The 17152-nt window shown below is 46.2% G+C and overlaps 1 protein-coding gene across 10 annotated transcripts in view; it reads left to right on the top strand.

Moving 5' to 3' along the window:
- Positions 1-17152, top strand: part of RASAL2 (RAS protein activator like 2) — a 168135-nt gene that overhangs the window by 70561 nt on the left and 80422 nt on the right. For 9 of the 10 annotated variants that reach the window (XM_017737426.1, XM_017737425.1, XM_017737422.1 and 6 more), the window contains one exon: positions 12477-12604. In XM_017737426.1, the coding sequence (XP_017592915.1) occupies positions 12533-12604 (72 nt within the window). In that variant the 5' untranslated portion in view covers positions 12477-12532. Of the gene's footprint in view, positions 1-12476; positions 12605-17152 lie in introns of those variants that run through there. The other variant, XM_017737430.1, reaches the window with a different exon arrangement.

Genomic DNA, 17152 nt, shown 5'->3' on the forward strand with positions numbered 1-17152 from the left:
CCTGCTTTGTCAGCCGCTTGTTTCCTCTGGAACCCCGTTCCTTGTGCCGTAATATTGGGTGAGATTTAACCCTCAACCCTCAGAAATAATTTTTTGTTCAGGAACACCATTAGGACAGCTAAGCCAGGTATTTTGTGATAATACTATCACTAAAAAGGAAAGAAAAAAAGAGAAGGGGGAGCAGAGTGTGTGTAAAATGCCAAAGTATTTCATGAAGGGCAGAAAATAGAGAAGCTCAAGCTTTTTGCCCCGTATTTTCTTTTGTTATGTCACTAAGTGGGATGTTTGTGTCTGTTTATACTCCGATTTCTTGTGTGTTTTGAAATCTCATTGTACTCGGTGGAAAATTGGCTGCTTAAGTAAAGGCATGTTAAGGACAGCTCTCTACAGTAGCTGGAAGGAAATGCTTCTCGAATGTATTGTCCAAGTTGGTTCTAGTTAATAGTCTCTTGGGTATGTGAACTTTCCTTGGCTCCTCCACCCATCTTCTGGCAGCAAACAGAATTCTTAGCATTTCAATTTAAAAATAAAATAATTAATAAAAACCTGGGCTGCCCTTCTAAGTTGTTTCCCAATAGGAGTGAAATGTACTTCAGTAATAACTCATAAACCCACTGGTGTGGGTTGATTGTTCCTGCTGGGGAGGGGATCCCCACTAAACAGCAACATAAAGCAAATCTCTTCAAAATATTACAATTACTGCATTTCTATAAAAATCCTCCTCTCCCTTTTCCCCTGCTCTGGTTGGATTTACTGTTATGAGATGCAATTGCTCAGCAGGACTGCTAATTAGATGTTACCAGGCCTGTTTGTGCAAGGTTGTGACCTATAAATTTCTGTTTAGCATTGCTGGAGGACAGACATTTTCTCTCCACTGGTTATTATTTATCCTTGCTGAGTTCATGTGTTCTCCTTCTGGGATTTTGGAGAGGGCCACCTGTGGCTCTACCCTTCGGACAGAAGGGGGTTTGGATGTGCCGTGGGAGCTTTGTGATGTCAGTTTGCAAAGCATACAGCAGGGAAGACGTCTGGGAACAAGTGCATGTTTGTGCTTAGGCATGAGATGTAAATATAAACTAAAATATAATTTAAAATATAGATTTACAGTACAAAAATCTGGCTCAAAAATACAAATCAGCTAAAAAGCAGCGTAGTGAAGAACACGACGTTTGGTCTTCAGGAGCTTTGTATTTTACAACTCTTGGGGAACAGAGCAGGAGTCAGGAGGAAGAAAGTAAGTAGGTGAGGGCTCAAGGGGAGAGAGTGTTTGGGGTGAGGATGTGGCCTTTATTCGTCACAGCCTAAGCTACTGGAAAGAGGAGGAAGCATTAAGTAGAGGGAAAACCCAGCTGAAGAGTACCTGAAATGCTGCACCCTGCCTCCAGATCCTTTTAATTAGCCAGCCCATCCTCAAAGGATACATTAATCATGCTGCTTGGGGTTTGCCAAAAGCACAGGGAACCTGCTCCACCCGTTGAGGTGGTACCTCAGGAGCCTTGAGCATGGCATGGCAGAAATGTCCAAACCAAGAAACGTCCTTCCCCTGGCACAGGGTTAGCTCAGCACCTGCAGTTCTCTGCCTGGTGCTGTTACTTCTTCCTGTGTTGCCTCTTTCTTTCACGGCTGGTTTCCCACAACACGGAATCCTAAAGTGGCTGAGGTTGGGTGGGATCTTAAAGATCATCCAGTTCCAGCCCTCTGCCGTGGGCAAGGACATCTTCCTCTCGACTGGGTTGCTCCGAGCCCTGTCCAACCTGGTTTTTGAAACTTCCACACGGCTTCTCCGGGCAATATCACATGGAGTAGGCAAGAAGAAAGAAATCACCCACTATATGCTGAACTTTTGGAACAAAATTAAGCTTGATTTGCCAATCCTGGCATTGTGTGGTAATGAGGAGAGCAAAGCACTCTGAGTCAGGAGGCTCCTGAGCCTTGATGCCAGCCTGCAGCTCAATGTCCTGCTTTGACCATGGTGGTGGTGACCTCCTTATGCTTAACCAAAGGGGATTTTTCTGCCCAAGCCGGCTTTCCCTCCCTAAACCAGGTGCAATAGCTGGGTTAAATTACACAGGGAAACCAACCTCACATAACCCTTAACTGAAGGTTAAAGGGTAGAGCTGATGAAAGAGGTACTACAGGTCGTTGCTGTACTGCATGAAGTGTGGGATTCAGGTTATTTGCCATAAGACATCTCTTTGCATAAATCTAAATATGGCTCAGGATCCCCATTGCACTTTTATAAGACCCAGTCTCCTTCCTCTAAAGTTTTGTGTCTGAACTATCATTAAATGATGAAAAAGGTCCAATCTTTTGTTTATTAGCATTGATTTACTGAGATGCATGGAGACTTTTCAGATGTTGGTGAGGAAAATGGAATGAGGAGTGTTCTGGTGCTTTTGCTTTTAAGTAGGCTAGATCAACTAATTGGTATGTAATAACCTGGTGGTTCCAGGTTCTTCTGAAGACATTTTGAAGGTGCCAGAAGGAAGCAGAATGGATCTGTCTAAATAGCATGGGGAGTACTGCAGGGCTTCTTGTACATTATATTTGAATCCCTTGAGGAGGTGCCTTACTAAGTCATTTGTTTTAGGTGGTTAAAATATGAAAGCTAACTTTAGCCTATATGCCTGAATGACCTGGTTAATGTGCAAAAAAATGCACATTATTGCAGCAGGTTTTAGTGTCCTGTGAACTCTCCCTTTGACAAGGGAAATAAGCTCCCCTCTATGCGACGTCAGCAGTGCTCACAACTCCTCTTTTCCCTTTTCCCCCAAGTCTGTCGAGGCAAGAAAGAACCCAAACCCAAAAGAAGCACCTAATTGCTTCTTGTGTCTACCCCAGCCATGAGGAAACATTCAGGCTGAAAATAGCTAGAACTGTACAGCAGCAGCCAGCTGTGCAGTGGTGGCAGGGTGAGCGAGCATTTAAAGCATCATGTGCGATCGTTGTGGGGGTTTTTTTCATATTACTCTTCTTTTTTCCTTTATCCTTTCTTGTCATAAACACCACCACACACAGGAAGGGCTGGTTTGAGATCACCTAGGCTGTATTTCTGTAGAGGTGGGTTTCAGAGAAGGGGAATTCAGCAACCCTGCCATTGCTCTGGCAAATGAAGTTTATAGGGTGGGATCAGTGACAATGAAAATATCTGCTTTCTGGAAAGGAAGCCAAAGATGAAAGCTTGTAAAAGAGACAAGCCTGCATGGTATAGTTTGGGCTGCGCTGGAAGACAGCGGGTTTGCTTGTCAGTCGTTCATCTGGGACTTGTTGTGGGCACTGTCCCATCACCTGCTCTGTTCCCGGGGCTCCTCCTTGTCTCCACAGAAACGCTTCCCTGCCTTTGCCATTCCCATTCCTCCCTCCTCGACAGGAGAGAGCAGAAGGGTCCTGCTCTCTTGAGAGAGGTCTGTGACAGATGAATGTCAGCTGGCTGATGCCTTCTTGGCAAGGGTGGGGGTAAAGGGGTCTGCGAGCTGTGGTGTTGGTGCTTTTGCCAAGCTCTGTGCACTGCTTGTGCCACACACCCTTAATTTTGACCTCAAGCACACTGGTACGTTTTTGTGTATGTGCACCAAAAATATGTGCAGGAACTGAGGAGCTTTTGCCTTCAAATTGTTTTGTTGGGGTTTTTTCTGCACAGCTGCCTTGGGCCAAGGTCCTTTTTAAGTTCAGGACATTTTTTTCTTTTGTCCTCTTCCTGCACTGCTGCAAAAAATAAAGAATAAAGAGGGAACAGCCCACTCTGGATGCCTGCTGCTGAAGAGGCTGTGAGATGGAGATTAGGGGTTGGGGAGAGCAAGCACTGCAGAGGAGAGAACAAGGTGAAGGGCATAGAGCTGGGTAAAAAAAGGACCATGCATAAATTAAGAGGAAAAACTGCAGACTTTTTTTTCTCCCACGAATAATTAACTTTTCTGCTATTCTTCACTTTTCTGCTTTCTAAACCTCTCACGAAAGCCTCTCCTTGCTTTGGGGAGAAGTGTCACTTGAGAACCTTCTCAGAACTTGGCAGCTATGTAATAGGGGCATGTAATCTTTTCTAATCCTCTCTACAGGTTTGTAATAACCGTTTCTGTTTTGAGATTCCAAAGTGTTTTGTAGGCCAAGTGGGAATTCAGCTGTGAGAGAAAAATGTACTTAATATTCAGGAGCAAAGATGAGTGGTCCTGGGCAGGGAGCGAGACCTGAATAAGAAGGAAGGGAAACCTGCTTAGCATTGAAGGAAGGGTCACAGCAATGGCTTCAAGCAACTGCGGCTTATTTGAAATCTTAGGTATCCTGGGAACCAAATTGGTTTTTCACACGGGCAGCAGCTTCTGTTGTGGTGATGTCATGAGATTTACAAGGCTGCACAATGAGGCGCTTGTTCGCAGGCAGGGGCGCAGGGAGCACGGGGCGCACCTGCAGGATTTGGGACATCCCCACCTTGATTGGGCTGTGATTTCTGGTTCCGCTTGTTGAGCCACCGAGCGCACGGTGATTGCCTGATTGGAGCAGGCTGGCACTGGTCCACGTGGGAAGGTGCTGATGTCTCCCAACAGGCAGCGGCTGGCACTGCTGCACGTGGGAAGGTGCTGATGTCTCCCAACAGGCACATCCTTCACGGTGTGTCTCCTGGACCAGGCTGGGTGCAGCCCACGAGGACGGGGACAGGGAGCGAGGCGCAGCGGGGGGAAGCGAGGATCAATTACCCTTTGTAAGTTTAGCGGTTAGCAATCGGCTAGGCAGCAAGTAAGAAGCTTAGAGGAGCTCAGTAGTATTCAAGCTAATTGGTGGCTTCAAACTGCTATTAAGAGCTCCCACACCTTTTGCTCAAAGAAGCTGCTTGGTGACAGCAAGCTGGTGCAACTTTCTGCTTTCTAATCAAAATTACCCTGCCAGGCCAATCTGAGCTTTTTGCCTAATTTTTGCCTCTGCTGTTAGTTCCTTAGCTCTTATTTTTTAGGACTTTTCAAGAAAGCTTGAGACTGTTGGCACACTCAGCATCTGCTCACTAAACTAGTCGTAAGATTTTAAGACTTGCGGTTTCTTTTTTGGAACAGCTCCATAAATTTTGCTTTTGAAAATAAAATCTCGGTGAAACTGCTCGCATGGTTGTGGCCTAACTGAATTTGTGCTCTCGAGCTTCTGCAGAGCCCTTGGGTACCAGGGAACACTGAGCCCTTTTAGGAAGTATCAGGGGCTGAGGGTGGCAGACGTGTTAGCGCAGGCCTTGGGAAAGGTTTGGGTTTGGAACTGCGCATGTTACGGGGAAGGGAGAAGGGAAATCTTGGCTGATCTCTGCCGTAGTCTCAGGCCTGGTGTGAAAACTCCTGAGCTGTAGATAGGCACAGTGGTGACGTTGCAAGAACAGGGCAGATGTATTGACTCGGGCCCAAGGGAAGTTGGCAGAGCCGCCTGGGAGCTCAGCTGCAGGAGGGAGGCTGCTGTACCTTGCTCGCTGCCGGCTGACTCCTGTACAAACAAGTCAGATCTCTCCTAGGGGAGGAATTGAAGGGCTGGGAATGATGTCAGCGAGGAGAGGCAGCGAGAGCCCATCCTGCTGGGAGATGCCAGGCTTGTTGAACAGTAGCATTCTGTATTTTGTCTCCTGCTGGTTGCAGAGGAGACAGCCCATGGCTGCTAAGGCATTCGCTCATCTGATGGTTTATTGCTTCCCAAGTAAAAATTGCTCCTGCCATATTTTCTTAGTGCAAAAAGTCCGTAGGAAATCCAGGAGTCTGGCTGGTAGCTCTGGTAGCGGACAAAACGTTGATGCTCACTCTTTGAGTTTTAAAGGTTAATCTTTCTTCCTTGGTGCTGAGGTGAGAGACTGCTGCATGTGAGAAATTCCGAGCAGCCAGGTGACCCTTCTCCCACCCCATCACAGCTCTTGGCAAAGCTTTCAGCGGCGGGTGGGGAAAAGCGATGCCTTTAGCCGTTTGCAGAGGAGACACGCAGTCCTCATTCAGAGGAAGCGAAAATCCTTAGGACCTCACCTGTAAGCAGTGAACAGCAGATACCTTCGGACCTCCCATCCCTAAATTTTAAGAGATTCCGTCTCCCAGAGCTGACATACTGATGGTAGGGCAATGGAAGCACACACAGCAAGCATGAAAATTGCCACAGTCACATGTCTTTGAGGACACAGGGCATGAAAACTGCACCTGACTGAACAGTTTTCACTTTAATCTCTCTGTGGCTTATGAGGTTCTTCATTGGGGGAGTGGAAAACCAGTCTTGAGACTGTGTCTGATCACTGCCACTCAATAAAAGAGCAGTGGAAAGTTAATAGGTTCGATTGGCAAGATTGGCCTATGCTAGAAAAATTAAAGATCTTGTGAAGAACATGTGTCACAGTGCCAAATACGTCGGAATCTGAGAAAGTCATGGCACTGGTCATGGCTTCTGCCAGCCTCTAAAATACTGTTTTCACCTACTTAAACCCTTTATGACTTTATTCTGTGCAGAATGGGTTTTCCAGGTAGTGTTTTGGCTGTAAGCGGTTGGCGTGAGAGCTTCTGGGATCCCTGAAACCTGCTGGTTTGACTAAGCTTTCTTTACCTCCTACCCAGGATATCAGATTTCCATACCAGAATTTGGTCATCATTGCATGCAGCTGCTGGAGGAGAGCAACTGGATTCAGCTGGATCGAGGGCTGGCCGGTGCATGTGTACTGAACTTCGCTGAGTGTGGCTATTAAATATAACGGGAGGAATTCACACTAGATACTTACCTCTGTAATAACATCCTACATAAATGGCGTGCCTCTCATCCCAAAGGATCTGCTCACGCTTTCTACACTTAAAATGCCACCTGCTTTGCCAGGGATCTGTTGCTGACCATGAAAATGTGGGTACCTCTTGGCTGAAACAGAGCCGTGCCACAGAGTGGTTTAGAGGGGCAAGTGAGCACTGCCGTGCCTCACGGGCAGCTGTGGGAAGCTTCCTAGAAAACCTGCAGTCAGTGGCCACATCGTGCTTTGAAACAAAATGCCAAGATTAATGGTGCCGTTCCTAATGCGTGCTGGTCGTATTTGTAAGTGCATTGTGATTCAGAGAAGAATTAATCAGCCCTGAGAGCACCATGTTTTCTCTGTAGCATGGGAGTCTCTGCATGGCCACACACAGCGTGTGCTGAGTTTTCCTGATACCACGCCATTAGTCATGAGCATTGTGTTTGCTGTGTTGGGGCAGTGTGGTGGTTGTCCACACAAACCTGGAGGAGGAGGGTCCCTTCCTCTTCCCAGTGAATTTGTACATCATGGTAGGTTTCTCTTTGAACGGTTGTTTTTGATAGTGGCTGTCTGCACTGTTCTGATCTCGGCTGGATCAGAAACCATTGCACGTGGCTGGGAGTTGGTTTGAGAAGTAAGAAACGCAAACAAGAGCTCTGGGTATCAGCATGAGAGAAAACAGAAGTTGCCTGGATTGTGCTTTCCCTAGCAGCCCCTCGGTGGCTGACCATCCTCTCTCATCCTCTACCCTCTGTGCAAATGTTGAGATTGTCCCTCTTACAGCTGGGCCAGGATTGCTCTGACGCCTGCATCTGCTCTCAGGGCAGGGGCCCTTGAACTCCCTTCTACATCCTGCAGATCTTCATCTGAGCATCAACAGCTGTCTGAACTAGGTGCACATGCACACACAGCTGTGTGTCACAGAGCTGCTGTTGCTGTTTATTTTCACTGACATTAGTGACTTCTTTTGCACAAATCCTGTCTTGTTCCAAGCTTCGAGGGAATGGAGCATGCTGTGTATTTCCCTTTCTGCCACATCTTTCCCTTGAGTGCCCTTCAGGGGCTTTGAGATGGTGGAAGTTTAGTGAAAGGACTTGTAGTTGGTATTTATCTTTGAAGCTTCATGTCAGTGGTAAGGCTCGTTTCAACTTCTGCTCAAACGTGCTTGATGAAAGTTGGAACTGCTGGTTACTCAAACTGGATTGTGTGGTCATGCACAGCTGGGTAGGTTGGGGTTCTGACAAGCTCTCAGATGACAGCACATACCTAAAAGGCTTTTCTCTCACCCTGTCTCTATGGCAAGTACATAAAACACTGTGGAAACATTGACATTGCGCAAGCAGACCTGTTGTCAAAAGGTGTTAGGGCTCCTACTAATCTCTCTTCAGGGGAAAAAAATTCCTCCCAGCATACAAACTTGGCCACTACATTAGTTACTCAGCTGCTTGGCAGCTCCTTGTTGGAAATACTAGGAACAGAATACGGACCCTAATAAAGTCGAGGAGAATTTGGCAAGTGCTTCAGTTAGCCCTTGATTTCACCATAGGAATAGTGCAGTTCAGAAAAAGGAGCTCTGAGGTGTGCCAGGGGTGCTCTTGTCATCACTGGGATGGAGGGTTATTTCTGTGTTTCTATTGATGGTAAGTAGAGAGTGCTTTTTGGCAGAGACTGAAGGCATGGATTTGCCTTTAATGTAGTTCTGTTGGCTTGATTTCTGGTAATTCTGTCCTTCTCACTAGCTCTGAGGAGAGGAGATGCCGCTCTTCTGGTTGTAGAAGAGCTGTTGGGGACTAAATGGCACTGAAACACCCATTATCCCTTGGAAATAATTTTCTGATTCTGCCCATTGCCTGCTTTTTTGGAAAATATTCTCCACTCATGAATGCATTTGGAGTTTTAAGGAAAATAACTGTTGCATGTTTGCAATGGAAGCTTTCAGAAATGTTCCCATCTGACAGCCCTGTTGTGCTCCATCAATACTACTAAATTGCCATCAGTTTTCCTAAGATGGCCTACCCTGTCTGTGGGGATTGGCTTGGCGCTGGCTGCTGCTTTCCGTGTTCCCTCGCCCTGCACCACTCAACACTTCTGTTGTTGATGTGTGATTATGGCATCACTGTCCCTCTATTTCCCCCCTTCTTTAAAAATAAGCCCTGTACTTCAAGAATACTAAGGTACAAGTTGTCATCTGACTGAAAGAAAGGGAGCTTTGTGGGTATTTATAACATGCCTAGTGGCATTTCAGAGCCCTGAGGAAAAACAACGCAGTTTCCAGTCTTCAGCAATGTCTGATGTGGCAGGAGGCAGCGGCAGGGATGTACCAAGAAGGGGATTTTTTCCAAGCTGTTACTTAACTGATATTAGCATTTGAAGGCACATAAGGCCTGACCTTTAATCCTGTGTGTAGACTGGCTGATCTGCTTGCTTGAATGCCTCATTGTAGTGCTGCAGAATGAAGGGATTGCATCAGACCCGAGAGAAATCTTCTGTCACCAGAGCTTGCCTATTTAGGTGTGTGGCTGCACGAGCCCATCCCTCACGTAACATCTGCAGACTCAGAGCTTTCAGATGCACCTCCCTGATCTTCAGCTCCTGTCTGAAGTTGCATTCATCAGTGAGTGATCATTCATCTCCAGAGCTCAAGCCTTGCTGTAGGAGCTGACAGAGAGCAGCCCCACAGTTAGAAAGGACAGTCCTGACCTGCGGTCTTTCCCAAAAGTCTGTTCCTAGTTACACATGGACTTCTTGCAATTCACTTCTATAGCGATTCAAATGGTGGTTGATTAGTTTTATGGGGCTTCAGTGGAAGAGCTCAGTGGGTTTTATTACATTCACGTGAAAAGTTGGAGCCAAGAACGTAAAATGAAAACCAAAGACGAAGAGTACCGGAAAGCAGAACAGGGTTTGTGAGGCGACCAAGTGTGTATGTGATACTGTGCAAAGTCCCAAAGAGTCTTCTGTCTGAACTGGTAACATACTTCAGAATAAATTTTGAAGTCACAGCTGTTGTGAGAGGCTCCAAAGATAGCAGCCGTGCAGGAGGGAGAGCTGAGAAATAATTTAAATAGGTGGGACTGATGCACCAAAGCTGCGCTCAGGTCTTTGTTGCCGTGAGTTTTCTGGGAACACGCATTCTGCATCCGTGTAGTTTGCGATGTGCTTGCAGCGTCAGCTTGGGGAGAGGACTGAAGCTCCAGGATCTGATCCTCTGGAAAAGCAGCGTGCTGAAGAGAGCACTTGGTCAGGCTTGCAGGGCTGGTGGGGCTGTGCCCCGACATGCGTTCAGAAGGATCCCAATACAAACACAAAATGCTGTTGCTGTGGTGTTCTCCAGGGCTGATTGACAGCTCCAGACACCAGCATGGCATGTCACTCTGCCAGCAGCCTGTGCAAAGCTGTTCTGACGTAGCCAACCCACTTGGCAACAGAGCTGTGGCTGGCTCACAGCGCCCGATGACTCAGTGAAGTCCTGGAGTTGTTGTTGCAGTGGAAGAAGTCGTTCTGTTCTTCGATTCCTTTGTGCAGCCCATGGATCAGTTGGATGGTATCCTGCCAAGGCCTGTAGTTAGAAGAAATCATAACGCAAAAATCTTTTGGGGCTGGGCAAGTCGTGACTGTAGATTCTGTGTCGGAGCCGACAGTCCGGGAGGGTTTTCTTTTGCCCTCAGAAAGTTTGCTGGCAGTTCCAAATACAGTTTACTTGGTTACTGCTCAGCGCAGCAGCTGAAGGCACTCTCACTGCCAGCCCACCCACACGAGCAGGACAGGGCACGCACGCCTCCATCCTTTTCTCCCCCTGCTGATTGATTGTGTGCTCTCCTTGCCCAGGAGACCAGATCCCCAGAGCTCTCCTCTCCCCGTTTCTGTAGCACACTCATGCCAGGAGCTCATGGCTTCGTCCTCCTCGCTCCTCTGCTCTCTGCCAGGTCTGTCATGCTGAGGCAGGGGTAGGGCTCATGTGCTGCTGTTTGGGAAGCCAAGGTCTAAGCAGGAGCAGCAGTGGTTTTATTTTACATCTGGTTTGGTTTTTTGGTTGGACACCATGATAAATGTGAGTTGCAGTTAAGCCAAAAATCTACCTGGAGGGTTTGTGTCTGTAAGATGGACTAATACATAACTTGTGGGAGAGTCTGCTGTGCTCCAGGAGTGTGCACAAATGCACTTTTGCTTCACAGAGCTTATGGTGGTTTCCCTTAATTATGCTTACACTTAATTAGAGTTTGGGGCAATTTTGAGACACACAGCCCTAGTTGCCACTCTCACAGACTGAGTTGTGTTGGAGAAGTAACAGTGTGGAGCCTGACTCTGCATCTCAGCTTCTTCCCTGCATTATTTTACCTGAAATTAAGGGCGCAGAGGCGCACTTGTTCATTATTCAGAGCAGCAGGAGCCACGCAGCCCTCTCCTTTCTCTTGCTTAAAGGTTACCTGTTTCAAGCACTTCTCTGAACCATCACAAAAATCCTAACGCAGCTGAAAGGCACCTTCCGAGTCTGGCTCTAGAAGCCGACGCATTCCCTGCAGTGCAGACGCAAAGGTGCAGGAAGGGGGCATGAAGATGTTGCAGCGTTTTTGATAACGAGGTGGCACATGCAGGGGCTGCAAGCAGGGAAGTGAGCTGGAGGGGTTCCTTAGTGCAGATTTAAGGCTGGCGTTTGGGCTGGCTCTCCCTGGAAGGTGCTGGGTGATTGAGGATTCGCTGGCCTCTAGTGGTGGCGCTGGGGAGAAGCGACGAGAAGCAGCTGCGTTATCTCCGTGCGTATTACTGTGTGTGCTGAACGGCGGGTAATGTTGCAAAACATTTTGGGTTTGAACGCTCAGTTTGTTCCTGAAACAGCTAAAGGAGGTCCTGGAGTCCCTTGGTTTTTGCAGTGTCTGTTTTAGACCCTTGAGAGTTGAGGTATCTACAGTGTCTACGTTGATGGTTTTTAGATCGTTGCAAGCAAGTTGCATAGAACTAGATTGCAAGATAAAAGTGAAACTTAATCTTACAAAGCAACCAGAACTTAATATCAGAACTTTATAAAGAGATGAATCACAGAATCCTAGAATGGCTTGGGATGGAAGGGACCTTGTTGGTAGTGAGAGGCACGACGTCATGCGCAGCACAATCATGAGAGACTTATGGGAAATTGATTTTAAAATGAATTTTAATAGATCAGGACCGGGAACCAAACAAGTTGGTTTATGGTTTGGTTTGTGGTTTTGGGGGTTTTTTTTCAAGTATGAGTTTTTGTCGCTGTAGTGTCTGTGGCTAAATGAAAATGCACGATTTCATCAAGTAGGTTCCCCACCAAAAGTTGCTAGTAAGCCCTTCTCAATTAAATGCCCATCCCTTTGAATTTTTCCTTCCCTTCTTCAAGCCTGCCTTCCTTGATCCCTGTCTTCCTTCCTATATCTCTCCAGTCTCAAATAATCCACTTTATTATATTTATAATATACTTTATTAAGATTTAGAGTACATTCAGAGCAGTACCCCTTTGAACCATGGTTTTGAGAAGGGAGTGGAAGGAAGATTAAGTTTTCATAAAAGCTCTTGGTCTTTTCAATATATTTTTCAGCCTTTGACAAAGACATTTATATTGATCTCTGGTATTGCCATTTTTGTGCCTCCCAGGATTCCCATTTTGCCTTTTAAAATGCTGAAACAGGCCCCACTAAGCACAGAGTGCAGTTGTGGTTCACATCTCGCTGCAGAACGGCAAAAGCAAAGCAGGTGGTTAATGCCACGTGCTAACAACGTCGTGGTTTTCTGTTCCCAGATGTGAAGGGACCACCTACCCACAGACTGTCCTGCGGCCAGTCCCCCTACACCGAGATGACAACATGGGAGAGGAAATACTGCATCCTGACCGACAGCCAGCTGGTGCTGCTCAACAGGGAGAAGGAGGTGAGACAAGCTCACGTTGGCACCTTAGTATTTGCCTTTTGGCTTTTATTGGTGAAGGACAAGGCAGCTTTCTTCATCTTCCCTTTATTCCACTCCCAAATCCCTTGAAATATGTGCTGATGCCTGAGGTGGCCACCTAAAACACAGAGACCAGACAAGAATAAGAGAAGAAAAGGAGGTATTTATTTGAAGGACCTTCAAAGGTAAACCCTGGGCAGTCCAAAGGCTGCACCCAGGATGGACCCTGGGTCACGGGTTCTTCACCCTTTTATAAGTTTGGTCCATTTGCATATCAGGGTTAATTCTCCAATTATAACCTCAGTCCATTATGTAATTACCCCAAGTTTGCCTCCCCTTCAGAGGCTTTCAGTTTACACATTTTGTGGCCTGGTGTCCTTGGTGTGGAAACCTAGAGAGGTTTGTCTAACCAGCATGAGAGAACAGCAGCTAACAGGCCACAGGAAACTTCAGAGTTAAACACTAGGCAGTGCAGGATTTGAAAAAGATAAAAGTTAAAACCTAAGGCATCAGTGCAAGGGGGAAAGGGAATTTAAGACGAAATTCTTTATTGTGAGAGTGGTGAGACACTGGAACAGGTTGCCCCATCCTTGTAGGTATTCAAGGCCAAGTTAGATAAGTCCTTGAGCAGCCTGGTCTAGTGGGAGGTGTCCCTGCCCCTGGCAGGGGGTTGGCACTAGATGATCTTTAAGGTGCCTTCCAGCCCCTTACTGTTCTATGAAAAGGGGAGCTAAGCTCTCCTGTGCATGAATGGTGTGGTGCACACAGTTATCTATCATCTAGCTGGCCCAGATGCTGGCTGCATGGAAGAGGTGACAGCAGCCTGAGTGCAGACTCCCTCCTGCAGTTCTACAGCCTGTGTTTGTCTGCCACTGTGTCTTCATACCTATGTTAGTACTTCTTTTAATGGCAGCTAAAGCCACCACAGGTATGCAAACCTGCCTCTTTATGTCAGTGCAGCATAAAGGTAGGGAAAAGTGAAGGCTTTTTATCCATGAGATTTAGTCTAATACCACAGTTTCCTGTATTTGGAGATGGCCCCAATTTTTGCGTTTTTTCTTGATTCTTTTGAAGCTCCTGTATGTGGCTGTTACAGACTGAGAGTGAGACCTGTTTCTGGTGTAGAACAAAATATCAGTCAGCTGTGCTCAGGTTTATTTGCAATGAAATATCCCCTTGCATAGGGAGAGTGGGAAGAAATGGTTTAGAGAAGGACTTGAGTTATTGGAAGAGAGCAGCATTAATGCTGAGGCGTAGGTGAGGTGATCAAACGCAGGCAAAATGGAAGGCCCATTTAATGGTATCTGTTTACTATGTAATTCCTTTTCTAGTCTGACAGGACTGACACCTGAGGAATTAAAGTATACACTGAAGAAACTTGAGGAGATGTGAGAATCATTTCTAAAACAGTGCTGTAGCAGCATAGCTGGACCAAAAGGATGCATCTCATTAGGGAAATGTGACTGAAAACAACCCTGGCTCGTATCACAAATAGTTACCTGAAGGTGGTAACCATGCACTATGGGATTCTTATTTCTCCTAACACAGACAGTTGAAAGCATTTTGCTGGGAGTAAGATGAGTCTTTTGACGAGATGCTGAGGAGTAAATGTGGGAAATCCGATGTGTTGCTGGTGTGTTAATTCACTATATGCTATGTTTAAATACACGTTGGGTTTTGTCAGAAGCTGAGGAAATTCAATATCAGGCTGTAGAGAGCCTGAGGTTTAAGTGTAGCAATAACCCCAAGAAAGCAAGCAGTAATGTAAATTCTTGCAGTGTGCCCTCAAAGGAATCTTCCTGCACTATCACAGTGAGAAATTGCTTGTTTTGGGAAATGCTGCATGCAGATGGGCCAAGCAGACATGCCTTTGGTGCAGGTGTGACTCTACATGCTGCTAATGGGATTTGTTTCAGAAGCCTGTAGCTGGAGTCAGATTTGCCATTCTGATTTTCAAGTAATTTGTGACTACTGTGAAGTGAAAGGAAGAAGGGAACTCCTTGCAGAGCCATGAGTGCTGTGTAGGAAAACAAGAGGTTGGTTTAGCCTGGCTTGTGAGTCTGTACACACAGCAGTGTGCAGACAGCCCCTCACAGAAACACACAACGTACAGAGCTGCCAGTCGGCAGAGAGACTGATACTCTGGATTTACACCTCCTTCTAGTTTTTCTCAACTAGGAGTATCCCTTTGCAGCCTTCCTGAGAAAGGGGAGGAGTGGCAGCGCAGTTAAATTTTTCTTGGCAAGTCATTCAGAGTTGAAAGAGGCTCCATGAAATGTGATCTAGAAACAGGAGTGCACAAAGGCCTAAGGCAGCAGTGGGGAGAGATCCTTGTTAAGAGCATAATGATGGAAAAGTATCTGCAAGGGGAATCATAGAAAGCTCCTGGGTGGGACCACTGGGACAGGGAGCCTAAGCAAAGACCAGGTGAACAAAGAAGAGGGAGATTACTTTAAGAAAAGAAATGAAGATTATGTTTAGAATAAAATTATTGGAAAGGTGATGCTGGAGGAAGTGTTCTGTTAACCCAAACCAGGCGACAGGCATTGCAGGAGAGATTCCTGCTCTGAACGTGGTCATTGCTGGTAGAGTGACTAGGTCAGAATTCCTGTGGGCTGCTGGAGAGGATCTTGGGAACAATGTCAGGACAGAAGGATACCCAGCAGTGAGTGGGAGGGTGTGTGGGAAGAAGGAAGAGATGGTAACAGCAGGGTGCCCTTGCAGCCCAGAGGAGCACTTGCATCATCACAAGGCTGACATAACTTGAAAGGTGTAAGTCTGAAACATCTTGTTTTATTCTCTGTGCCTCTGCTTTGTTACTTCATGGAATACAAATCCAAGAAGCTTGACCCATGTGACTCTGGAAGGGAACAGAAATGTGTGTTTACACTACTTTGTAAAATCCTTCTGCAAGTGTGTGTGTCCGAGTCAGGAAGTGAAAAACGTGTACAAAATGTAAACAGGTAAATGGAAGAGTTCTCCATTGTTTCAGGTATTAGGCTAAGTTTGGTTTCTTTCAGTTAGTGCTGCCAAAATACAGCATTATGAATTGCAGACTTCTAAGAGCAAGGGAACAGTACAGAAATAAACAGTGTACTAAAGAAAACTCATTTCTCATAGTGTCCCACCACTATGGATTTATTGTCAAGGCAGTTTGAATAAAGTATGTGCAAGAGAAATTTTGTGCTTTGCAAGAGCAAGAGTAGGTTGAAAATCAGGTGTCTTTTGAAGTGCAACTTGGTCCAAAAATACCTGTAATTACTTAGACAAAAATAGTCTGGCATATCACCTTGTGTAGTGTAGAAACACATTAATTACTTGACACCTTGTCAACTTTATAGAATGAGAATAGGTGAGACTGAAGAATGGAAATTATTAATGAAAGGAAGGGATCAATGCCCAAGAAGTCAGTAGAAAGAAAATGAATCCCTGTAGGAACATGAGAGACGACTTAGCAAAGAAGGAGTCCTGAGTGACAGGAGATGTGCAATTGTTACAACCTATCCCCGTGTGATAACATTTAACAGCATTTTCCAAGACAAGGAGAACAGGTCTAGATTGATGCCCATACAAATCAGGGAGTTCTTCTACAAGGAAGAGTTTCCCCCTGTCAGGAAGGTGTAGATGTTTTCACCTACTCTGTGAAACCTTTTCCATAGGGTGGGAGGAGCTGTGAGGGTACAGTCGAAGTGTCTGTAAAATCAGAGCCATTCAAAGAGGGAGAGGGAATGAGTGTTCGTGCAGAGTGGTTGCAGCCAGACGACACCTCCACTCTGAGGGGTGTGACAAATGGCTGCGCCTGCCTCTGGGCTGCTTTTTACTTAGGCTTTGTCAGCACCTTGGCTGCAGTCCTGCAGAACGTTTCCGTCTTGTGTTCGCTTGGAAGTGAAGATGAATGACACTTTTCACTGTGTTTGACACTTCCTTTCTCCTCCCTGCACCCAAACCTCATCTTTCTTCTTGGATTCAGAGGTGGTTTTAATCAAGGGCAAAGGATAGCGAAGACCTACATTCACTGTGACGAGATCTACTGCTCACTGGTGCTGGTGACAGAGGCCAGCAGCAGGACACCTGGGATGTATTTTCCTACTCCTCCATCTCCTGTGACTGACACCAGTAGTGGTATGACAGTGGTGATCCCAAGGGAAAACAGCAGGAGCAAACACTGCTGCACGGGGCCCTAGGGGAGGCTCTTCCCAGATCCCACTGCCCTGCTCAAAGGACTTGCCACATTGGGGTCTTACAGCAAGCATGTTTCACCTGTAAAGAAGAGTTTGTCAAAGCTGAACCCAGCCGTAAGATAAGATTTGTCTCAATTCCCAAGTTAATATGGTTATTTAATTTCCAGGGGCCCAGAGAAATGTTTGCTGTCAACATTTTTACAGTGGATTTCCATGGCAAAATTTTAGCCAGCTTCTAACTTTCTGGAGGAAGGTAAAAAATTAAAATGAATTATTTAACTGCTTTTCTGACATGATTCCAGACTTTCTGACTGTTAGATCAGAAGAGTCTGCAAATTCTCAAATGTTT

Source organism: Corvus brachyrhynchos, unplaced genomic scaffold (assembly GCF_000691975.1).
Source record: "Corvus brachyrhynchos isolate BGI_N302 unplaced genomic scaffold, ASM69197v1 scaffold466, whole genome shotgun sequence".
NCBI classification, from domain to species: Eukaryota; Metazoa; Chordata; class Aves; order Passeriformes; family Corvidae; genus Corvus; species Corvus brachyrhynchos.